The sequence below is a fragment of the Megalobrama amblycephala genome, linkage group LG15 (assembly GCF_018812025.1).
Source record: "Megalobrama amblycephala isolate DHTTF-2021 linkage group LG15, ASM1881202v1, whole genome shotgun sequence".
NCBI classification, from domain to species: Eukaryota; Metazoa; Chordata; class Actinopteri; order Cypriniformes; family Xenocyprididae; genus Megalobrama; species Megalobrama amblycephala.
The window spans coordinates 20,781,276-20,808,318 of record NC_063058.1 but is presented as its reverse complement, the minus strand read 5'-3'; the positions used below and the strand labels follow the sequence as shown (position 1 = coordinate 20,808,318).

The window sequence follows — 27,043 nt, the reverse complement described above, 5'->3', positions numbered from 1 at the left end:
TGGATTGGTGGTTTGTGGTATTGTGGGAATGTTAAGTAGGTAATATATTTAAAACAAACAATTTTTTTAAAATGTGGTACATTTAACCACATTTAAAGCAATAAAGAAGGTAATACTATTTGTTAAATTTATAAACATTTTTAACTTATGGGGGTTTGCAGTATTGCGGGAGCATTATGTATTTAAACATTTTGAATATTATTTGCTTATAATTTATTATTTATTAAAAATAGAAGTCTAAGAGCATGACATCATATCCTGTTGTCCATATTCATTGTATTTATGAATAATTTCCAACATTTTTTTTTTTTTACATTTTTAATCTGCAATAATGTTTGCTCATGCAGGAACGTTGAGTAGATAACATTTTGTAGATTATTATATTTTATATTATTTATTAAAAACACTAACCAGTTGCAGTTTTGCACCTCCGTATAAGTTACAAATAGGTGTTACAAAGAGAAGTGATAAATATGACCTGTTATAAATTAGATTAAATATTTAACATTGTGAATATAACTCCGCTTGGATACATTTTGATTCATTTGGCTTGAATTTCTTCCATACCAAGCTATAATCTTTGAAAGAAAGCTCCAGTAAATCCAGCCAAGGTTGTCACACTTCTCACTATTTTCTATTAAGAAAGTGTCGCCATCTGGTGTGTTACTCGTCTTTCTCTCTCAGTTAAAGCTGTGTATGTGACACATATAAGAGTCTCGTCCTGTATCCTCTGGGCAAGGTCTGTTCTTAATGTAAACCCTAAATATGCGACTCACGTCTGATTGCGAGGAAGAGGGTCAAGCATTAACGGTTGCGATGTAGCCAGTCGGTCTGTGTGTGTAGGAGGGAGTTGATTGCTCTAACCCTCCTAGGGAGGTGCGAGAACCTCATCGGTCGTCACACCTGCTCCCACCTCCTCCAACCCAGCTTTCTGTTCAGCTCAGCATCCATTCACTCAAATAATGAATATCTGAACACAGCATGGCTTTATTATGATTTTTTTTTTACACAGTATGAATATAAAAGTAGCAATGTAGAGATAGTTGCATGATTTGTGTTTTGTTTGTTTACTTGCCAATGTTTTCACCGGTCCCACCACAAAAAAAACTTTTTTTAAAGAAAAATGTTTGACATATTTTAATTTGCAGTAGAGCTGCATGATTAATCGTTAAAAGATTGTGATCTCGATTCAATCACCATGCGATCTTATTCCTAAATTCGCCTGTGTCTATTAAACCTTTGACAAAATCACACTGGATCATTCAAATCTGTGTTTGCACTGTTGCTGAGCCTGAGAGAGCAGTTTTCATTTTTAGGTATGAAACGGATTCACAAACAGTCTTTTCAACCACACAATATTGTTATTTCTGTCTTACAATTATTTAAATGATCACAGAAGTACTGGGATGAAAGTTTATAGTTAATTATAAATGAACACTGATGTCTACGATAGCGATCAAAATAGAGCAAATCTTCTTTTAACAGTAACTTAATGATTCAAATGTCGATTATACGACATTTGACTAGGGATGCACCGATATGAAAATTTGGGTTGATACCGATAACCGATAATTCTTTATATTTGAAAACCGATAACCGATACATTGGCTGATAAATCTAAATCTACATTTTTTTTTTATATCATTTTGTATCACCATTAAATCCATGTCCCAAGCACACGATTATAATGTTCTCGTTATAATATAGCCTATATGACAGACTTGCGCTGCACATGTTGCACTTAACTGTATTTTCCTTTTTGAAGTGACTCCAATTATATTACAAGCAATTCAAAATCATCTTTGTCAACAGTGCGCATCTGAAGGAAATAATCCATTATTTATCGGCCTTAAAGGGTTAGTTCACCCAAAAATGAAAATAATGTCATTTATTACTCACCCTCATGTCGTTCTACACCCGTAAGACCTTCATTCATCTTCCGAACACAAATTAATATATTTTTGTTGAAATCCGATGGCTTAGTGAGACCTGCATTGAGAGCAAAGCCATTCAAACTCTCAAGATCCTTAAAGGTACTAAAAACACATTTGAATCAGTTCATGTGAGTTCAGTGGTTCTATCTTAATATTATAAAGCGACAAGAATACTTTTTGTGCTCCAAAAAACCCCCCAAAATAACGATTTTTCAACAATATCTAGGGATGGGCCGATTTCAAAACACTGCTTCGGAGCTTTACATATCAAATCAGTGAATCGGAGCGCCAAAGTCACGTGATTTCATCAGTTTAGCCGTTTGATAGGAGATCTGAATCACTCATTCAAAACAAAAGATTCACAAAGCTCAGAAGCTTCATGAAGCAGTGTTTTGAAATCGGCCCATATAGATATTGAAAAGTGGCCAATATATCGTTCATCCCTAATTGTATCGATTACATCGTTATGCAACTAGGTGGCGGCAAGTGACTGTTAAAAATGTATTTGTCATTTAATCTTTCATTCAAGAGATTCGTTCAAAAACGCTGATTCATTCAGTAATGGGACAAGTATATTTATGAATGAGTCATTGAATCATTCATTCAAATTTTTTTTTAAATATCCCTTCTAATTAATTCAACATTTTTAAATAGACTGCAGCTTTTAATATTTTATCAGAACCTCTAGTAATTTAAATGTTATTTTATTTAGTTGTCCGTTCAGAATCGTAGGAAAATCGCGATCTCTATTTGAATCAAAAAAAAAAAATTGTGATTATCAATGTATCCAGTATCGTGCAGCTCTAATTTGCAGTAATGTTTATCCATGAAATCTCACTGCTGGGATGCCAAGGTGTACTGAGTGGTTGCCAGGGAATTGTTTGGTGGTTGCTAGTGAGTTCTGTGTGGTTTCTAGGGCATTGTTTGGTGTGTGCTTAGGGTGTTCTAAGTGGTTTCTAAAGCATTGTTTGATGGTTTCTAGAGTGTTCTGAAAGGTTTCTAGTAGTTAAGGTGCGTCCCAATTCGCGTACTTGTGCACTATTCTATGACATTTTTAAGTACAAATAGTGCGAGTAGTGCGTTCACACTGAAAATTCCAAAAAGAAAAAGTGCACTTTAAATACCCGGATGGTGCACTAAATTAACGGAAAAAACGAAGTGTGGAATGTTGGACACTTTATGCACTCAACTGTCGCAGCTTTAATTACGTAGCGGAGAGGAAAGGAGGATCGGACTCCGTTGTTAAATGACAAAAAAATAACCTTATACAATTCACGCACTACATGGATGAGTGCATAGTGCACAAGTACATAGTGTATAAGTGCATAGTGTATAGTGCGTCATTTGGGACGCAACTTTAGTTTCTCAAACATTGTTTGCTGGTTGCTAGGGTGTAGGGATTAGTTGCTATGTGTTCAGAGTGGTTGCTAGAATGTTGCTAGGCAGTTTCAAGGCTATTCTAAATAGTTGTAAGGGCATTTCAGGTGATTGCTACAGTGTTCTGTGTCTATGAGTGTTGCTAGGTTACTAGGTGTTCTGCGTAGTTTCTTGGTAGTTCGTCGAGCATTGTTTAGTGGTTGCTAGGTTATTGTTAGAAGGTTTCAAGGTGTTCAGATTTGTTGCTAGGGTGTTCAAGTGGTCGGCCAATGTCAGGCCAGCGTTGGCCATTGTTGAGTGTCGGCCAACCAAGTTTTTTGCACTAGTTGAACATAGTCGGTGGTATCATGTTGCTAGGACATTGATTAGTGGCTATTAAATGTTTATTTTTAAGGCATTGTTTGGTGGTTGCTAGGGAGTTCTGAGTGGTTGCTCTGTCTCATGTCGCGCTCTTTCTCAATTGCCTGTATCCACTTTTAAGTCCTTAAACGCTTGTTATTTGGGTCAACAGCTTATAAAAACTTCTGGGTTTTTGGTTCTGGGTTTTTTAAGCTTGTTAGCTGTACCCCTTGTCACACAGCAGCTTTTAGACATTGTTCTGTTTTTTGTTATAAGTCAGAAATGACAAGGAGGCAGCCTCACGCAATACAAAGTCAATGGAGACGGTTGGAGATGATGGTTTTAGGATTATGACGCGTTGCGCTCTGTCTCTATTGTTTAGTGTTTCTAGGGAGTTCTGAGCAGTTGCTAGGGCATTGTTTTGTGGTTGCTAGGGTGTTCTGGGTCGTTGTTAGATGGCTGCTTACTGGTGTTTTTTTTAATATAGCTTTTTTATCATCTGCCAGGTCATAAATCTGATTTTTTTTTAGGAAACGCATAACACACCTCTTGTCAACAACCTACGTTTTGAGGTCTGGAGCACAAATAATGCGGGAAAATGGGAGGCATGTCTGTAAAACAGCTCTGATGGAGTTACAGGAATAAAATGGCATGTGTGAGGTTAAAAACTGGAGAAAGGCAATGTCTGAAGAGATATTAGTTACGTTAGCCTGGTGTTTGTGTGTATGAGCTTGATTTGCATGTTTACTGCACACTGTTTATTCACACATGCATGACTTCATCTGCTTGTATGAATGTGTGCATGTTTCTGAAGAACGCCGGCAAAAACTGTCCCACTGGCGATGTTTTTGATAATTACTGTGTGAGTTTGTGCATGTACCCCATTTCTTCTTGATGTTTCAATAATGTCAGATTTGGCTGAAAAACAAAACAGACGGGAAAAAGCATCTTGAATGCTGCACGTGATGACAGCCCTTTGTTGTCATGGTGATCTCACCAGCCCTTTAATTTGTTTTGTGTCTCTCAAGCGGATTGAATTGCATGAAAGTATGTTGGCTCTAACCTTCGGGCTGCCAGACCTCCCCTCACTTACCGCTGTGTGTCCTAATTAAGCTTTGTTTTACACACTGACTGCCAGCGTGAACGGCCGGCTGGATTGTTCAGGATACGCAATCGAAATTCTGGCGTGTGCGGGGAATACGCGTGTTTTTAAAAGACGTCTAGACTGATTTGTGCCATGTATTATCATATGCTGCAGGCATCCCTGGGGTTATTGATTTACTGGACGGGGCTTCACTATAATGAAAACTGTGAGGAATGTTTTCATGACACGCATGCTTCGTGCCATGCATTAAATAGCTCATTTTAAGCTTCTTGCATCTGAAGGCTTCATACACTCAGGTTCACCTTTCAATGTTGTTGTAGTTATTTATAATTATGAAAATATGGTAATACTTCACGTGAAGCCTGATTGGATAATGCAGCATCAAGGCAAAAAAAACAACAAAAAAAAACTTATTTATATAACACATTTCATAAACAATGCTAATTCGACATGCTTGGAATAAAAAAAGTTTAAAATCATTTGATATTACAAGTTAAATTAAAAATGGACTAAAAGATGATCAGAATAAAATATATATTTAATAAAATTTACCAAAAATATGTATATAGCAATATAATTAAATATTGTTGTGTGTATATATTAGTCTTAATTTAATATTTTTCTATGCTATTATAGTATTCATTTAATATTTTGATTTAGCTTTTATTTTTTAATTTTAGTTTTAGTCATTTTGTCATTTTTTTAGTTTGTGTTTTTTATTATTATTTCTTTTTAGCTTGAATTTATTTTTTATTTCTGTGTTAATTTTAGTAATTTGTAGAAATTAAACTTAAAATTTAAAGTTTAGACATTTTTTATGTAATAATTTAGAGTTTAGACACTTTTCATGTAATATTTCTTTTACTTTATTTCAGCTTTATTCATAAGTAATTTTATATATATATATATATATATATATATATATATATATATATATATAGTAATATACATATACATTAGTGCTGTCAAATTGATTTATCACAATTAATCTCATCCAACATTAACATTTGTAAATATGTGTGTATTATTTATATATATATATATATATATATATATATATATATATATACACACACGCATATTAACGTGTTAAATTCATAGCCCTAATATATATATGAATTTAACGGATTAATAAGATTAATTAATTATGGGAAAAAATTTATTTTGCCCCAGACCTACATAGGTCATCTGACATTTCATATGATTCTCCGAACTGGCAGCACCCATCGTGCGTTATCATTTACTCAACCTTATGGTCCAAAATTTTGTGTAATAATTTGAATCAATGTGTATATAATGTAGTAATAATGTTGAATCAAATAAATTATCACATAAAATATTTTTGTAGTTTTTGTAATGTCTATTTGATGCTTTACACAATAATGACTTTTATTTTTTGGATTATTATCTCATTTAAATTATCTTTTGGAATTAATTTCTCAGCCATATTTGATGTACAATAAATTTGAGATTAATTAGATTAATACACGCACATATACACACACACACAAACATAAAGTGTTAGATATGTATGTATATATGTTAGATATGATTAATCGCGATTAATAGATTTGACAGCCCACACACACACACACACACACACACACACATATATATTCCTCAAAAAGCATTAAACGAACTATGCAAAGAAACAAAAAACAACCCAGACTACATTAAATACGGGTTTACATGCAACAGGGATAAACAACGTTTTCAACGAGGTGCCGACCATCTTATTTTTTTCTTTCTACAGAACTTCCATATGGCTGGGAGAAAATAGACGACCCTATTTATGGCAGTTACTATGTTGAGTAAGTTCTTCAAATTTCTTTTTTCAAGCACCAAATATTTGCAGAATCCGACCCCAAATCATCCGCGTCTCTTCAATAAGTTCGCCGGGGGGGGGAGGGTCCCAGCGTGATTTAAATATCTGCTCGTTCTGCCCCGCAGCCACATTAACAGAAGGACACAGTTTGAGAATCCCGTCCTAGAGGCCAAACGAAGGATCCAACAGCAACAGCAAATGCAAAGTCACGGTCTATCGGCGCTGCCATTGCCCACGATATATAGAGGTACTTCTTTTCTCTGTGGCCCATGCATGCCATCTTCACCCAATTGGTTTGTTGGTGTTCCTCGGTTTCGGGTTGCTCAGGTGTGCCCTACTTTCCTGTCACTTTAGCTTTAGTTACCGATGCACCAAAGACCATGCAGTAGAGGTGGTTGTGCAGTGTGCAGCGCATTCCTCTGATTGTTCATGTGTGTTTGTCTTCGCAGAAAAGCCTCCATTCACGAGGGACGCCACACAACTCAAAGGGACGTTCCTCACCACGGTGCTGCAGAAGAGCAACATGGGATTCGGCTTCACCATCATTGGTGGGGACGAGCCGGATGAGTTCCTACAGGTCAAGAGCGTCATACCTGATGGACCTGCTGCCCAAGATGGCAAGATGGACACAGGTGAGAAGGAAATCAAGACCTCTTAACATATGTGTTTCATTTCAAATTTGTGTTAACCTTTATAAGTTTGTTATATTATAGCAGAAGGGTGAATTGGGTTATGAATCTATGAAACTTTGATAATATTTTGATGTAAAGTGATTTCTGTTGTATAGTGGGGTATAAAGGTACATGTATTCGTCACGGTACGGACATCACAGTTCAGTGCATACAGTCAGACGACGAATACATTTAGTCATAGACGATCCACACTCCTATACAGAAGGGGGCGCGTGCGGTAATGCAATGCTGTTTGCTAACCGCCACAACAGAAAAAAGAGAAGAAGAAGAACAGAAAATCTATGCACAGATATGTTTACGTGAAATCTCTCAATAAGACATCAATAAAACAGCTTGAGAATAATATCTTACCTAGCATTACATTTACCTCAGGCAAGTCATTTAGTGTCCACAGCATGTTAGTTCACTACAGAAACTCTAGAGGGAGCATTTCACTACATATATGCACAATATTAGCATTAGCTGAGATTTTTTAATCCTTAAAAATAATTGAATTTATTTAAAAAGAGAGATACAATTTGACCAATGATTGTCACCCCAACCATAGTTACTATTGCTAAGAAAGACAAACAATGCCAGCAGGCCTAATTTTCCAGCTTCAGCGGACTGATTAGAATTACGATATGCCCCCTTTTAATATGCTGACACTTATCGATATATAAGCAGTGCTGAGCAGCGACCTCACATCTCAGGAGAAAACCTTCAGTGCATGGACTAGGAAACATCATTATCTCTGTAGCTACCGCTTGACAACAGTCTCTAATAGCTTGCACCGAGCTAGCGCAAGGTCACGGTTGTCGCATTGTGTTTTTCCCTGATGAAAGAGTGTGTTTGAGTGAGTCATCATAGGCAGACACCGTAGGGTTATTTGCTGCTTTTCCACAAGTTTTCTGTTCTCTTGTAGAGGAACTCTTAACCTAGTACAGAAATCTTGTGTCCTCGCTGCATGTCTACCTTTCTGGGTGGCTTGTTCGTTTCCTTGATCATGTGTTCACTTTAGAAGTGAATCACATCTGTGAGCTCTGAAGATGACATCACTTCCCAAGGCCCTCACAGATAATGATGCTGGCTGTGGCTTTATTTGCATATGCCTCCAGCTAGCATTGCAATTTGGGCTTTGGTGGGATCTTGTGTGTTTTATCTGCTTTTGATGGGGGAACGGGGTTCTTTTATAGAAGTTCTACTCTATTCTGCACAAACATACACAGTTGGCTTGTGCAGTTTCAACAGGCCTCATGTTGCCTTTATTACAGAGACGTGTCATTACTGGCCAGCTTTGCTGATAGCACGCTTGGTCGGTATCTATCTACAACTGTCTGCACTTATGCAACTGACTTTCTGTGTGTGTGCTTGGAGATTACTTTAATCCAAAGTGATATGATTTAGTAAACATGTGGGTCAAAGAACGGCTATTTTATTAACCCCGAGTATGTGTGTCCTTAAAAATGATATAATAGCTCTGTTTCAAAACCTATTGAGCTGCCTTGATGTCTATGGTCATTTTAGTGCAATTTTGGCAAACTTTTTTTGCGGGCAAAAGACATCAACTGTCTATTGTAAATATTGTAGAGAAGCACAGCTCACAGAGAAGTCACTTTTAAACCAAGCAGAATTTGCATGACCAGCTTGAACCTGAATGCGAAATCTTCCATCACGTGGATTCCTATTGAAATTACTGAATTTCGCCCATGAAATTTGCCGAACATCTGTAAATATGACTGCACCTTAAAGGGTTAGTTCATCCAAAAATGATAATTCTATAATTAATTACTCACCTTCATGTCGTTTCACACCCAGGGCTCGAAAATAAGGACTGCCCGATGGCCCGGGGCCAGTGTGAACGACGCTCGGGACAGTAGACGGGTGTGCTGTAGGGTTTAACGATCTGATATTATCGATTTATTTCCCACACAAAGAGCGCAGTTTTTCTCCAAATATTAGCATGATTAAGTTACAAATGTGATATTGATTTTATTCAGCGTACAGTTTAATGAACAAGAACTTAAAGGTGCTAAAGAGGATGTTTTGTTTTATACATTTTTGCAATATTACTTGAAACTGTCTTTACTAACTGATAAAAGATTTATTTATTTATTAGGTGCACTGAAAGGAATAATATTAATATACATCATCAGTGCACGAGGTAGGGCCTTAGAAACATCAGCCAATCGTTTACGCGATCATCGCGTAAACGATTGGCCCTCTGGCTTGTCAATCACTGCCGTGACGTTCCTTGTGAGAGACGTGCGCGGCTGCGCGCTCCAGTAACTTTCCACACTCCACAGGCGCCGCATGCAATATTTTAAATAAAAAAGTTTTTGTCAGGAGACAGGAGTAACAACTGCAGATTATGAGTTACCTGCGGTGGCCCTCTGGCTTGTCAGTCGTTCCTTGTGAGAGACGTGCGACATAATGAATCCACTAACACGACACACTAACACGCGAATGCCGGTGGTAAACACTCGTGTTCCAATACGAGTGTTTACGAGTTTTGGGAGGCGTTCCTTCGAAGGAAGGGGTTGTTCTTACGCATGCGCTCATTTCAAAAACTCAGTAACAGTCTTTGGTTTCTCAGTCGACGAAAAGATCCTCTTTAGCACCTTTAGTATATAGTGACTTACATTTTACACACCAAATTGTCTGTTTCGCTGTATTTCGCCAACGAAAATAGTTCCAAAGTCCACAGAATTGTTTTGCATCTCTGAGCAACACTTCCTGAATGAATCAGCCGTTTGAATGAATCGGTTGAACTCAATGACTCGCTCATTAACAGTGATTCGCTGCCACCTGCTGGTGGGTTTAATTTCACATTTAAAGTGTCTTCATTTTTTTAAATAATTTCCAGTAACAGTATTTAACGTTTTATATTTTCAACATTAAAAACATTTTTATGCATCTGTAACTGCTCTTGACTGATTAACTTTAATAAAGTTTAATCTATAGTTATATATTTAGCTATACATTAGATTACAATTTCTGTACCTGAAAATCTAGCTTAATTTAATTGATTATTTGTTGTTATTTTATTACTTACTGTTTATTTGTCTAACAATATTTAAAATATGAGTGAGTTAATCTAATAGCTTTTGGTGACATAAACCTATTTATTGAGGTTAAATGTAACAAAGACAACGAAAACAATAACTATGCTATTTTATAGGCCCATTTTCTTGTCTTTTACTTTTATTCATTTTTTGTTGTTGGGCCAGTGAAAATTCTGGCGGGGCAAGTAAAAATTTGAACCACTGGCCTGACCGGACCAGTAGAAAAAATCCTTAGCGTTGAGCCCTGACACCCGTAAGACCTTCATTCATCTTCAGAACACAAATTAAGATATTTTTGATGTAATCCGAGAACTTTCTGGCCTCCGATAGACTGCAACGTAATTATCACTTTCAAGGCCCAGAAACGTAGTAAAGACATCGTTAAAATAGTCCATGTGACTCCAGTGGTTCAATCTTAATGTTATGTAAGTGACGAGGATACTTTTGTGTGCAAAAAAAACAAACAAAAATAACAACTATAACAACAATTTCTTCTCTTTCCTGTCAGTCTCCTACGTTGTTGACGTAGTAAACACATTGCAGCACTTTCGGGTTCTACGTCAGAATGCCTACTCATTATTGGCCGGCTCCTGCGTCAGCATCACATGTATGCGTCATGAACAGCGTCAACCAATAATGAGCCAGCGTTCTGGCATAAAACCTGGAAGCTCGGTGCAACATGAACAACATGAACAGCATAGGAGACTGACAGGGAAGAGAAGAAATTGTTGAATAAAGTCGTTATTTTTTGTTTTTACTTACAAAAAGTATTCTCATCACTTCATAACATTAAGGTTGAACCACTGTAGTCACATGGACTATTTTAACGATGTCTTTACTACCTTTCTGGGCCTTGAAAGTGGTTATAACATTGCAGTCTGTCGGAGGCCAGAAAGCTCACGGATTTCATCAAAAATATCTTAATTTGTGTTCCAAAGATGAACGAAGGTCTTATGAGTTTGGAATGACAAGGGTGATTAATAGCATAATTTTTTTTTTTTGGGGTGAACTAACATTTTAAGAAGACAACTTTGCATGTCACACAGATATTAGTCCTTGTGTGAAATATGCAGAAGACTCGACTTTAACATTTTAACATTAGCATGTTGCTAAGCTAACAGCGTGATACTCTAATAAGCACAAATACATACAATACACAGATATTGAGTAAGAATGTAATACCTCACATTATTGAATACAATAAATATATTTCTAAATGACATTTCTTGATTTTTGTTTTAGTTTTTTTGGCTGCTGTGCATTCTGGGATTGCTTTTCTAGAGTGTTGATTTCTAGAGCATTTGCTCGACTACGGTATCCTGTAACTGCATCACTGTCTCTTATTGGTTGTTATCGCATTGCTCATTTGCATAAAATTTAATGTCTTCTCTATTTAATAATAAAACATTGGTTGGTCATGTCACCAGAATTAAACTGGTTTCATTGAAAATTAATGACTTGCAGTTGCTTTTTCATTGTAAACCACTCAGTGTGAACATCCGTTCAGAAGGCTGCATAATTATTTTTTGTAAGAGAGCCGATATCCTTAATAATGAAGATAATTTATGTACATACGCATTCTAGATATGAGAAAGATGACATAATGCACTTGGGAGTATGGTGCTTCATATTTTGTTTAAATATGCATGTTTAGTACTCTAATTTTTTCATCAGGTGATGTGATCGTCTACATCAATGACATCTGTGTCTTGGGCACCACCCATGCCGATGTAGTGAAGCTCTTCCAGTCGGTCCCCATTGGCCAGAGCGTCACCCTGGTGCTGTGTCGAGGTTACCCACTCCCTTACGACCCAGAGGACCCCTCCGCTAGCTCCTCCATGCCCCCTTTGGGCTTAGTGGATCACCCGTTGCTGCTCAATGGAAGGAACAACTATGAAAATTACATGGAGTACATGTCTTTGACTGGCCGCTTAGTACCTGAGCACGGCGAGGGCCTTACCCCACATCCCCACCCTGGAGACACCCACCTGGATGGCTCGCAGCCACCATCCCTGACCACACCGGGACCCCCACCCGATGACAGCGTCTCCATGGCGTCATCCTCGGGAGCAACCGCCGGGGCTCAAGTGGTCCCTGAGCTTCTGAGTCTCACTATAACCAAAGGCACAGAGGGTTTCGGGTTCACCATAGCGGACAGTCCCACAGGGCAGAGAGTCAAACAGGTGCGCTGATATCCATTAACAAACATTTTAATGCAGTGATCTCAGACTGAAATTAAATTATATGTATAAACAGTAGTGGCCAAAAGTGATGATCTTCACCCTTTAGTTGAATATTATTAATTAATAATTATTAATGTTGTTAAAGATTTTGTAATCATATTATGTAGTTGTGCTTGGATTCAGTTGTTTTATTTGTGATAATACAATGAAACATGCCAAATTTTGTGGACATAATTTTTGGCCTGGCTATCATACCAAGAAATTATGAACACATGCAAATATGATATATATAATATATAATAATAATATATATATACAAATATATATATATATATATATTTTTTTTTTAATAGTAAAATAAACCTGTAGCTTGCCTTTTTTGCCAAATAATTTTGTCAGATAAATACTTTAACCAAGTTTAGTGTTTTGTTTTACCTTCATATTTAAAATATATTTTTAAAATATTTTTAAAAAAATCCTCATATTTTGATCATTTAATTGAACTTGTAGGGTCATAAAAAACAAATATCCCCTCCAAACATCACTTTTGGCCACTACTGTATAAACCAATGGAAAAAAATATTTACTAATTTTTAAATAAATTATATATTATATATATATAACGGATTTGTTCAACTGACTAGTGGCCAGGGTAGGGTTGCACCAGCCGTTCGTAAGTTCTTTCTTAAATTGGAACGTAAAGTCCACACTAGTGGCTTAGTAACTACTAGCTAGTTTGTAACTAACTCTGTACTTTATTCGGTTGCACCATTTGTTCTTAAGGCAGAACGTAGCTAGTAGCTCGTAAGGTCTCCGTAAAGTAATGCGTAGTCGCATAATATGACGTTTACCCTCAGTGATCCTTCAAATACAGGAGCAGAAGTTGTTGAAATTCCGTGAATTTAAGTTTATCCTTCATTCTGACTTAACAGTAAAAATAAGTTCCCATTAAATATAATAGCCTTAATCATAAATGTTTTTATATGTAAATAACATTCAGAAACTATTTGAAACGAAATTAATAAGGGTCAATAAATAAATACTGAAACAACAACAACAACAACAACAAAAAAACATAAGAAATTACATTTATTGTTTATGACTGATTTTATTTGACATGCACAACACGGAGTGATAGGACCGATGCACACAGCGGCGTGCTGTTTAACGGGTTCGTGTTGAAGTGTCTAACAAAGTAATCTTTTCACATGATGTTCTCTCTCTTAAAATGTAAGAGAGTGTAAATGTCAGCAGCATCATGTGTAAAGAATGAAGTCTGTCAGGTAAAACAAGAGCTTATCGATGCAGTTCAGTCAGTCTGCTATTTTATTCCAACCGTTACTCCTGATAGGAGGCTTCCGTAAATATTTAGTGTATACGTAGAGTTACGCTTCAACTAAGTTTAATGGTGCAACACAAAAATATTTAGTAGTGCGTAAGTTGTAACTTAGTGCCCATTTACGTCAAAACTAGTCTATGTTGTAACTTGCGCACAGCTGGTGCAATTGGCCCCAGGATATGTTTGTTTTTTATATAATTTGGATAAATAAATATAGTTATATTATTTATCTAAATAAGATTATATATATATATATATATATATATATATATATATATATATATATATATATATATATATATATATATATATATATATAGAGAGAGAGAGAGATAGTTAATATATAATAAGAATTATAAACAAATATATTTATATATATATGAGCAATAGTGTGCACAAGTGTGTAAATAAAAAAGAAATAACATAGTGTCTTTAAAAAGTGGCTTTAGTAGTGTCTTTAGTGTCTTTCACTCAATCCATATTATTACACACTAATGGATCCTTTCTCAATACCAGATACAACATATTATTTATATATAATGATACCTATTGAACAACAATATTTAAATTAACAACAATAGCCATTATAAATGACAGCAGGAAATAAACACAATTGTACAATTCAGTCAAACGTACAAAAGCAGTGCTCTACAGGATGCAAGTTAAATATAGCCTTAATATTGAATAATTAAATTTAACATAGCCCAATTCGATTTTCTCAGTAACAAGCAATAGATTAATAAGACCAAAGATTGACCATTTTATGTACCCAAAATGAATTATATCTCATGTTTAACCACTATAAGAGCCAGCGGCAAATCCTCGAAGCACTGGCTGAGATGAAGCTGTTCTCGGCGGGTAAACGAGCACTGAACGACCGCTGACGCCTGGAGCTCGCATCTCCAAAAACAAATTGTAAATAAAATAGGTGCTATGAATATATATGAGTCACATATTTCAGGTCTAAACAACTACATTCTCGCCTAAAAAAACTCTTAAAACTACAGTTCGTGGTGTAAGTGTAGTATTCGCTTCAAATGCGTGATACAAACGGTTAAAAGGTAGAAGTGCTGTTATCACTAGAATATCGCACGGCTCTCAGCCAATCAGATTCAAGAGCCAGAAAGAACTGTTGTATAAATATAAATATATTGAATATTATAATATAATAATATATTATGTATTATTATTAATAAATATCTTTTATATATTTTATTTATTGGTATTTTGGAAAATAAATAAATAAATAAATAGGCTTCTGTTGTACTTATGATGAGTATGGGGTGAGGGTAATGGTTAGGTAAAGTTCATTTGCAATCTGTATTTAAGGTTATTAAATGGTTATATGTCTTGTCTAATATGCAGGTTTATCAAGCATAATATGTGTCATAACTGTTTCAATACGTTTTGATCAGGTTCTGGAGCCGCAGGGTTGTCCGGGGTTATGTGAAGGAGACTTGATGGTGGAGATTAATCAGAAGGGTCTCCAGGGACTCAACCACACACAGGTGGTGCAGCTGCTCAAGGACTGTCCAGTGGGAACAGAGGCTACGCTTGTCATTCAGAGAGGAGCAGCAGCAGGTGCGCACATTTCCACCCTTCATTTTTGAAACCAAGTTAATCAGAAATGTACTGAAGGTTGCCTGAAATCTATTCTGGACTTTGGCAAAATGAAATGTTCACTGAAAAATGAAAATTCATTTACTCAGCCTCGTGTTTTTTTTTCTTCTTTTCTTCTGTGGAGCACAAAAGGAGAAATTTTGAAGAAATTTTTTAACTGCACTTTGCAATTGGGTGGTTGGTGGGGGTGGGGGGGGGGCTCCGAAACCTGCTAAAAAAACACCATAAAGCTTTCATAAAAGTGTCCTTAAGGCCTGTGCATTATATTCCATGTCTTCTAAAGCCTTTCGACAGCTTTGTGTGAAAAAGAAACCATTTTCATTTAAAGCACATTGTTATTGCGGTTTGAAGAGGATGTTGTCCAAAGCTTTCTTTTCCTCAAATTGACCAGGTATGCTGATGATTATTATTTAAAGATGACAGAATATTAATTTTTGGGTGAAATGAGGAAAGTAACTTTGTATACATCAGTGCCTCAGTTTTCAGTCTTTTCTAAGCTCTTTGAAGATCAGCCTAATTTGCCTTAAGCTTTGATTTGGAAATATTTTGAAATAAGATGAGAGAAATACTCTTATTATAGAGTCCTCACAAACTAACCAGTACATCTCAATTTCTCAGACGCAAACTGTTTTCTTTCAGAATAACTAAAGCTGATGAGCTGTTTTGGGGCAATATTAGCAAAGCCTTCGCAAGATTGCACACTGTATCATCTCTTGGCTAGAGCTGGTGACAGTTATTAGCATATACAGACTGGAGCCAAGCTAATCTACTAATTCCATGCAAGTCCACTTATAAGAGTGCTTACTTTCATTAAAATGTCCATGCAGAGCGTAATATTTTATCACCCTTCATAATAAGGATATTCTTAGAGTGGAAATTAATGAGGCAATTAATAGAAACTATCTTGAAGAATGCTATAGTCTCTCCATGTGTACAGTAAGCCTGATATATGTTCTTAAGATGCTTGTCTGTTTCTCTGAACCGCTATCAATCAAGTAATTACTCCCACACATCCTGACAATTACACTGTGCGTCTGTTCTCACCTCCTCTGCGTGTTTAATGACTATATCGAAGGCTACGGTTTTAAAGGGCCGCTCGGCAAACACTCCAAGGCCTCTTGTAACGGAGCGAGAGACATCCCACGTGACTCACTGGCTAAGTGCGAGACCATTCAGTTTCCTGCCGGCGTTCTGCCAAGAGCCCGGCCAGCGCCGGCCATGTTCACAGCTCTTTTCCCCGGTTGTCTAATTAAAACATGACTCCCACACTGAGCTGGTGGAGATAAACAGGAAGACGAATCAGAATGCAGAGTGGGTGAAAGGGGGCGGGGCATTCAGGGAACAGGCCAATCAGAGCGTGTAACTTCCCTGCAGGATGCACTGAGGGAACACTCTGAAATAGATGCTGATTGAGGAGACGTAATTTATTCTTAGTGACGTGAAGTGTTTATATTATCATAATTTACATAAATTTACATGAATATATCTATTTAAAGCAGCAGGATGAATGGGCAAATAAATGTCAAGACAAGCATAATTTCACACCAGAACAAGAGCGAATAGCCACACTTCTTAGTAGGTTTGAAATACTTTTCAATTAATCTTTTTAAATAAATAAGAAATGTGTGTGTGTATATGTGTATATATATGTGTGTATGCAAAAAAACAACTCAAAAAATATCTTGTAAATATTATATTTCTGCAAAGTTATTACTTAGTAACTAAAATTACTGTTTTATGGTCAGAGCAGTGTTGTTACTATTAAATAGTTTTCAATAATTGAAATAAAGCTGAAAAAATAAAAACTAGGTGCAAAAAAATCTAAAATGACTAAAACTGAAATTAAAATAATTAAATACATTTTAGAAACATTAAAATTTTTTTTTAAAAATGACAAAATCACAATGAAAATGAACAAAATTACTAAAACAGCATAAAATTCATATGAAGTTTAAATTAATTTAAAATATTAATTCAAATAATACAAAAATTATTATAAATATTACAATTAATGTAAATAATACTAAAATAACAAGGAATCATTGTTTCAACCAGCTGTTGTTGACGATTCAAAAATGAAAAAAGTAAAATACGTTGAAAACTCTAATTGAAAATAAATCAAGACACTGTTTTCACTAAATAAACAAAAGAAAAAATAAATATATATTTAATCTTGTTTTGTTTATATGCTCCATTTGAACAAAACAATACATAGAAATAATAAATAGCAATATTTACGTACATGTATTTCTGCCAGAAGCCAAAAGCATAAGTTATTGGATTGCATTTGCACACATGTGCCTGTATGAACACAACTTTTTGCAATAATTGCATTAGATTTATTTCTGTTAAAATCTGAAATGATCTCATTTGGCACCACACTGCCGAGGGAGGTAAATGCAATAAGAAATGCATTTAATTCCGAATGTTTCCAAAGTACTAAAAGAATCATTAATGGAATCATTAAGGAACTAGAACTGTTTATGATTCCCATTTCGAATTCTTCAAGCATTTCTCTATCTTATTAGTGCAGCAGTCAGAGCACAAAATCACTGTCCATCTTTTGTCAGGATTATTGACACCTCATGTAGGACTGGACAGGCAGGTGCGAGGTGATAACTATATTCTTCTGACTCTCCGGACTGTTTGAAATATCATCAGGGCCATGGCATTTCAGCAGTGCCGGCAGCTCTCTTACATCCTCTTGGCTCTATTCCATCTGGGTCTCTGAATACTCGGAGCTGACAGTCACCCCGAGTCCCTCATGATTCCATCTGACTCAACTTTTAGACTTCACCTGAGAGAGACTCGTGACATGAACGAAACCCAAGGACACATGAGGCGCACTGCGCTTGCACCGCGCAACTGATGCCATTGACAGAACATGGCCTTCAACTTTTAATTTTCAGTTTTTTGAAGGTTATTTCAGTGCTCAAGTCAGATTAAAAACAATCAAAAAAATAAGTCTTGCATGCAAGCTTCACCGAAGTTCTTTGGTCTTTGTTGTCCATATGGCATCTTTTGTGATGCATTGGGGGAGGATGAGGAGTTATGGAGTGGCACGACTGTGCATATTTGCCCGAGGCTTTATGTTTAGCCCTTCGCTGCCAAGTCGTGTCCTGGTCATATAGCGTTTGATGTAATCCTGTTAGTTTAAGTAGGCATAAAAATGCCTTGCCCCTCTGCCTTATTCTACAAATACTCACGTACACACACCCAGACATACAGGCCACACACATGCGTGTGTATTTTCATGCACACACACACACAATATAGTTCATGTGATTGAAAGAAACAGGTATGAGACCAAGAAATGAAAAGTCATAACTCATTATTCTCACAGCACCTCCAGCCATGGTATAATCGCATTGCAGTTGAATCTTAAACAACCTTCTTCTTATTACAGTCAAATCACAAATGCGCATTATGCGTTTTATTGTATGGGGAACTTAATATTAAAAAAAAAAAAAAAAAAGTATTATGGTATTACGACACTGTAAAAATAACGTCAGAAAATAATTTCTAATCCACATTTTCTTCTCGGGTAAATAGGTAGTATGTCAATAAATAAATCTGTTATAAATAATGAGTTTTTGATGTATTTAATGGAATAAAAAAAATATCGATAATAAGTATAGCTGCAAGCAGCAATTAAGGGGCCAAGCACGAAGAAGGCAGGATAAGTCATGCCAAGATGGCTGGGAGCATCAGACCAACTGCAACAATGAGCAATTAAAGACATATTAAGATGATTTTTGGCAAAAAGGCTGAAAAATCATAAATACACCCTAATGAATATACCTTTTGGTATACTAAACTGGTATACTTAGTCTTCTAAATTGGAACAACTAATTTTGTACTTAATGCACTTTAATTGTGCGGAAGTAGTGCTGAGGTCCAACTAAAGATATACTTAAAGGTGATAAAGAGGATCTTTTCGTCGACTGAGAAACCAAAGACTGTTACTGAGTTTTTTAAATGAGCGCATGCGTAAGAACAACCCCCCTTCCTTTCGAGGGAACGCCTCCCAAAATTCACGCACGAGTATTGGAACACGAGTGTTTACCATCGGCATTCGCTGTGTCGTGTTAGTGGATTCATTATGTCGGACTCACCGCAGGTAACTCATAATCTGCAGTTGTTACTCCTGTCTCCGGACAAAAATATTGCATGCGGCGTCTGTGGAGTGTGGAAAGTTACTGGAGCGCGCAGCTGCGCTCGTCTCTCACAAGGAACGTCACGGCAGTGATTGACAAGCCAGAGGGCCAATCTTTTACACGATGATCGCGTAAACGATTGGCTGATGTTTTTAAGGCCCTACCTCGTGCACAGATGATGTATATTAATATTATTCCTTTCAGTGCACCTAATAAATAGTCTTTTATCAGTTAGTAAAGACAGTTTCAAGTAATATTGCAAAAATGTATGAAACAAAACATCCTCTTTAGCACCTTTAAGTATATTTGATTGTGCTAAAGTGGAACTATTGCAAGTATACTTTTGGTACACTTTAAATATCTTGCATTAAAGAGCTTCAGAGTCATTTTGGCGGACAAGAAACTGATATCTAAGTTCTCGGCATGAACCTAGGAATCTATTAAGTTCATTACAATAGGCAAAATTAATAAGTTATTAGCATTTTTGGAAATGTCATTATAACTTTTGACCACAAGGTGGCGATGCCCTGGAACTTTTTGAGTACCTTCAGGGGATGGTGCTGAAGACACATACCGAGGTTTGTAACAATACACCAATGCGTTCATAATATATAGCATTTTACAACAAATATCAAAATGGCCGACATGGGAAAATTGGGTATCGTTCGACTTTATATACTGCACCGAATCTAAAGAGAAAGTTTTTTGATTTTTAGCCAAACCGTTAAGAAGTTATAAGCAAAAATGTCCATCTCCTGACCACTAGGTGGCACTGTGCCAAAACTGCAGGCACACTCAGGTCATGGTTGACATAACACAAACCAAGTTTGGTCAGAATACGCTAAAGGAGATAGCCTCATATTCATTTTGGCGTGCTTTTCGTCGAATTTGCTTGTGCGTTGTTTGAGAACAGTTTGACGAATCAACTTGAATTCCATCATTTTTTGAGGATGATCTGGTTCAATTTTTTGGTCTAGGAGAAATTCGAAAAAGTACGTTTTGCAGAAAATTCAAAATGACAGGTAAAATTAATGGAAAATCGTCTTGAGCCAAGGAATCAGAGGAAAAAGAATTTTTGTTTCTAGCCCTTGCGGTTCAAAAGTTATTAGCATAAACATGGTGCAACTTTGGACAGTTGGTGGCGCTAGAGGGATTGAGTTAGAGACTGCAAATTTGTGACAATTCAGACTGTCCTCTACCTATGTGCCAAATTTCATAACTTTCCCGCAAGCGGTTCTATGGGCTGCCATAGACTCGAGCGGAAGATGTATAGATGTATATAATACTAATATGATGTGCAATTTTACTACTGATATAAGGAAGCGATACTGAGCTATTCGGAGGCTACAGTGGTATTATAGATACATCACATTATGATCATTCAGAACTGACTGAAAATCACAAGAGTTGTAAAAATCTAGTTTAGTGTCTGTTTTCTCTTTTACAGAGTTTGGCTTCTGCTCAAAGCTAATCAAAACTAATGATGTAATTACCTCACAAATAAATGCAATAAACTTTCCTCACTTATGAGCCTACAGGACAACAAAGTGAAGAGATGGGGACAAATATTATGTGACCATTATGAAAAATTTATTTTACTCTTTAAGGAAGATCTAATGATATTAATCTTTCTCTTTATTTCTCCGTCAGGCCTCTTCTCTCCCTGGGATCCCACAAAACAGGTGAGTGGATTGAAAATATTTAGTTTCTCAAACATCTGTTTGTTTTTGCATGTTCTTGAACTGAGCTTGACATTAAACTGCTGTAACTTCAGAGGCTCATAAAGTGCGGCTTTAGTAAAGATTCAACCGTTCGGTTCCTTTCACAGTTCTCACACATGCTTCACTGATGTGGATGGAACCTGATCTCATGAGAAAACATAACTTTATGAGGTTGCAATTTCGTATAAATTAGTTCGATGTGATTTGTACAGAAACACACAATTTTTAGTAGGGATGCATGATACATTGGCCACCATATCGGTATTTGCCGATATATGTTCATTGTTAATGTTATCATTATCGAACTAATAAGAAAATTTGGCTGATATATTAAAGCCTATAAATAATGGATTATTTCCGTTGTTAAGGGAAGAGCGCATCCACAACGGAGTTATACCTTTGTGACTATAAGTTCACCTGTGCATTTGCAGCTTTTTGTTTTGTGCAGTTGTAAGTTGTATTATTATGTTTATTTTGTGTGTGTGTATATATATAATATACACAAAATAAACATAATAATACAACTTAATAATACAAATGGTTATGTGTATGGGTGGACTGTCATGATGGCTTTTTTTCCCTCTAAAAATTAGGGATGCACCGATATGAAAATTTTGGACGATACCGATAATTCTTTATATTTGAAAGCCGATAACCGATATATTGGCCGATAAATCGAAATCTATATTCTATTTTATATATATATATATATATATACACACATAGAATATCGATTTCGATTTATTATATATATTTATTTATTATATATATATATATATATATATATATATATATATATATATATATTCGATTTTATATTTATATATATATATATATATATATATATATATATATATATATATATATATTTCGATTTATCGGCCAATATATCGGTTATCGGCTTTCAAATATAAAGAATTATCGGTTATCAGTATCGTCCAAAATTTTCATATCGATGCATCCCTAATTTTTAGAGGGAAAAAAAGCCATCATGACAGTCCACCCATACACATAACCATTAATGGGACATAAGCAGATCATATGAAAACATACCAATGAGATGTACGTATTCAAGCAAATTAGCCACCAATTCAAAACATAGAATAGTTATGAAGTGCCTTTTTTGTGCCATTTTTACATATAGTGCAACTAGTGTAGCCCAAACCTTGAACTAATGACTCTTATGAACCAGTTCTTTTTAATAAATCAAACACATACAGCGCAACCAGGCCCTGTCCCAAATGGAAACCTAAGCCCTCGCGATCTTCCTCCGAGGCCACACATTTGTGACATAACACCGCTTTGACTGTTGGGTAGAAGTCTGCTGCGGAGTTTGTGGGCTCGACAAAAGTGTGCATCGAGGGAGCATATTGGCCGCAAAGGGGGCACTCCTGAGCACCCTTCTAAAACCTAAAATGACAAACGGGACACCCTACGGTCTTAACGGACGCACACACGGCGGCCATTGTAAGTCCATAAGATTACAAATGGACATGAAGTGTGCCATTTGGGACAGAGCCCAAGAGTTGTCCGATTTCCAAACAATTGACTCTGAGTTGGTTCTTTTTAGTGAATTAAACACATGCAGTGCAGCAAGTGTGGTCTGATTCCTGAACAAATGACTTTAATGAGTTGTTCTTTTTAATGAATCAAATGCATATATATTGTAACAGTTGGAAAAAATGGAATTTTGGCGGTTGGCATTCTGTGTCAGTGTTTGCTGGAGAAATGATCAAATCATGTTTTCATGCAATGTAAGAGGATTTGACCACCTGTACACCTCCGGCTATCCGCTGGACTTTGCAAAGATCTTGGACTAGCGTCTGATGGCCGAAATCACTCGGCAGCTCAGAGTGATTGCAGCATCAATCTCCGATCGCTCTTAAAGACAAACAGCAGCCGCGAGTTCTTAGTCTCAGCACGTGTTCAGCTCCACGCTGGATAACACTCTGATGAAACCCGACATGGAGATGTCCCGGGTGACAGATGCATTAACGCAGTCGCCATGGGTGGCGTACTTAATCAGTATGCTTCTTGTGCTGCTGCATTAGCAAACAAAAAGCTTTAACTGACAGCAAAGTGGGCCTTTTTAATATGTGTGTGTGCGAGGCGTGCGCTAGAATGTGTTTATCATGAAGAGAAATTATTCAGAGCAAAGATTATGCAGGTGATACTCAATTGATATTCCTCCTCCTCTGTCCCCGAGACCTGCGGACTCAATCGTGCCGCCCTGTGATTTATAGCTCTGGCAGATTTAAAAACAAAACTCCTCATTTCTGAAAAAAAGATTCATTTGAAGTTTTAATATTAAAAAGAAAGTTCACACAAAATGAAAATTCTGTCATCATTTACTCACTCTCATGTCACTCCAAACCTGTGGGATTTTTTTTTAATTTATTTTATTCACTGATTATTCATTTCACAAAATAAACCACTTCAGCATGATATATTTTTTTTTTTTTTTTTTTTTTTTTTTTTTTTTTTTTTTTTATTGCAAAACAAGAACAATATACATACAGAGGATCACAATGTGTTCAACTCTTATGTATTACATTCATAATAGCATCAAAGGAACAACAGAAAGAAGAAATAAACTAAGAAAAGAAAAGAAAAGAAGAAAAGAAAAAAAAAAAAAAAAAAAAACTACAGGGGAAAAAGAAAAAAATTTACAGAGTGTTCCAAAAAGAAAAGGATTCAAAAATTTTATACATCCGTATCGCTTTTTTATTTCTTGCATCCTTTAGGGCCTCAATATAATGCTTCAATTCAATTTTAAACAATATAATGTTAGGTTTATTATTATTCCATTTCTGTTTGTGTATGTGATATTTTCCATACATAATTATTAAGTTAATCATCAAATTTTGCTCCAAAATCTTATTTTTATATAACAAAAATATATCTTTACCAGATAGCTGAATCTTTAATTTTGTTAATTTGAATATTAGATATTCAATATCAATCCAGAATGACTGAGCAAATACACATTCAAAAAATAAGTGTTTTATGGATTCTTCTTCTGAATTACAAAAGACACATGTAGTCTCCATGTCTCTGAAAAATCTTGAGACTACTTGTCTCGCTGGATAAATCAAATGAATAACCTTATATGTAATTTCTTTAACTTTATTGGTGAGGCAGTATTTACTAGGTAAGCTCCAGACCTCTTTCCATTCAACCTGATTATATATCGAGTTCCAAAAGGGTTTGCATTTGGGCAATAATGTACATCTACATAATTTTTTAATATAAACATTATTAAATTTTTTATCTATAATTTTCACACCATTAATACTTAACTGATCTGTATATAAGGGAAAAGGCTCAGAAGATATATTGCCTGATAAAAGTTGAATAAGACCACTAGGAATAGCATCAAATACTACTGCAAACTCCTTAGCAGTTATAGGGATCTTATAATGATTCAGGAATTCACAGTAATTAAAGAGCTGTCCGTTATTCTTAAATAGCTGCCTCACCAAAATTATACCATTATCGTACCAATTTCTGTAAAATAAAGATTTATTTTTAAACTTAATATATTTGTTGTTCCAAATCACAGAGTTGTGTGGAGAAAAGTTATGCTTAAAAATGAGCATCCATAATAAAAAAACCTGTTTATGAAAAGAAGAAAGCTTTATCGGAACCTTGTTTACATCAAAATTACACCTCAAAAAAAATTCTAAACCCCCCAATTTATCAAAAATTAATTCAGGGATGACATTCCAAATCTTATCTTTAGAGTTCAAGTAGTTCTTTATCCATTTGTTTTTAAATACACAGTTTGCAGTATTAAAGTCAAGTACATTTAGACCACCATCTTCAATTGGGTTACACATAACTGTTCTCTTTAAATAATGTGGTCTGTTCTTCCAGATGAAATTAAACAAAATAGTATCTACCTCTTTTATAACAGATTGTGGAACATCTAATGCAAGAGATGTATACACTAAGCGTGACAACCCTTCAGTTTTAGATAATAATATTCTTCCTTTTAATGATAGATCTCTCATTAACCAAGAGTTTAATTTTTGTTTAACTTTCTTAATAATTGGTGTAAAATTTAAATTATTTCTCTCCTTTTGGTCCTTACAGATCTTAATACCTAAATAATCTACAATCTCTTTTACTGGAATACCCAGTATGTTATTATGAATACATGTTTTCAAAGGAAATAACACACATTTTTTAATATTTAAACATAAACCGGAAACAGACGAGAAAATATTAAGGCACTCAATAGCTTTTTTAATTTCAGTTTCATTTTTTAAAAAAATGGCAGTGTCGTCCGCTAATTGAGAACACTTTAACTCTTTCTCCAAAATTCTAATGCCACAAAATGTATCTTTTTTAATATGAATGGCCATGGTTTGTGTTACAAGTAAGAAAAGGAATGGAGAAATGGGGCAGCCCTGACGTATACCTCTACTAATTTCAAATCTGGATGATGTTCCATGTGATAATTTAATTGAGCTGTTACAGCCACTGTATAGTGTTTGAATAGCTTTTTTAAAATATTCTCCAAAACCAAACAAATTTAGGGTCTCTAACATAAAGTTATGATCAATAGTATCAAACGCTTTAAAAAAATCAACAAATAAAACAAAACTATTATCTATAATAAATTCGTTATAATCAATTAAATCTAAAATGAGCCTAATATTATTGCAAATGTGCCGACCTTTCATAAATCCTGATTGACAATCATCAATTAAAGGATCAAGATATTTCTTCAATCTTTCAGCAAATATACGAGCAAAAATTTTTGCATCATTATTAATTAGTGTAATCGGACGCCAATTTTCTAGAAATAATAAATCCTTATTGGGCTTTGGTAATAAGGTTATTAAGCCTTGTTTCAGTGAACTGGGTAAATACCCTTGTTGTATAGCTTCACTGAATACACTTAACAAAAAAGGTGACAATTCTTCTTGAAAATATTTATAAAATTCACTAATTAATCCATCATTTCCTGGTGACTTATTGTCTTTTAGTTTGTTAATACAGTGAAATACTTCATTTAAAGAAATCTCTTGGTCGCACAATTTACTAGAAGATTCACTTATCTTTTGAATGTCATTTTTAATAGAGTCTAAAAATGACTGTGGCTTACTCAATTTATCATCACATGAATATAATTTCTCATAAAACTGGGCTGTATATTTTGATATTTCTTTAGAATTTTCTGTTAAATGTCCATTAATATTCAATTTGACCATAGATGTAAGTTCTACCTTCCTTTTTTCCATGCTAAAAAAATATTTTGTATTTTTTTCTCCTTCCTCTAACCATTTCTTTTTTGATCTTATGAAAGCACCCTTTGCTTTATATTCATATATTTTATCCAACTCTAACTGCAGTTGTAGTAATTTATTTTTATTTTCTTGATCAATATTACAATTTCCAGAAAGGCTTATAATTTTTTGTATAATTTTTTCTTCATTCTCTTGTCTATGTTTTGCTATTTCTTTTCCTCTCCTTATGGCTAAAGTTCTGATGTTATATTTCATGAATTCCCAATTTGCACCAAAAGAGTTAGTTAGCTTTGCCTTCTTCCAGGATTCTGTGATAACCTTTTTTGCTTCTTTTCTAAACTGCACATCTGTCAATATATTCTGGTTCATTTTCCAATAAGTAAATTTTTTTATATCTTTGGATTTAGTTGTATTTAACGAGAGAAAAATAGCTTTATGATCTGTAAGAACAG

The 27,043-nt window shown here is 35.3% G+C and overlaps 1 protein-coding gene across 1 annotated transcript in view; it reads left to right on the top strand.

The window, feature by feature from the left end:
- magi2b (membrane associated guanylate kinase, WW and PDZ domain containing 2b) overlaps positions 1-27,043 on the top strand; it is a 144,832-nt gene that overhangs the window by 79,824 nt on the left and 37,965 nt on the right. Inside the window, exons 7-12 of the mRNA XM_048157920.1 lie at positions 6,509-6,566; positions 6,706-6,827; positions 7,030-7,212; positions 11,991-12,499; positions 15,254-15,419; positions 21,266-21,297. Of these exons, the coding sequence (XP_048013877.1) occupies positions 6,509-6,566; positions 6,706-6,827; positions 7,030-7,212; positions 11,991-12,499; positions 15,254-15,419; positions 21,266-21,297 (1,070 nt within the window). The remainder of the gene's footprint in view (positions 1-6,508; positions 6,567-6,705; positions 6,828-7,029; positions 7,213-11,990; positions 12,500-15,253; positions 15,420-21,265; positions 21,298-27,043) is intronic.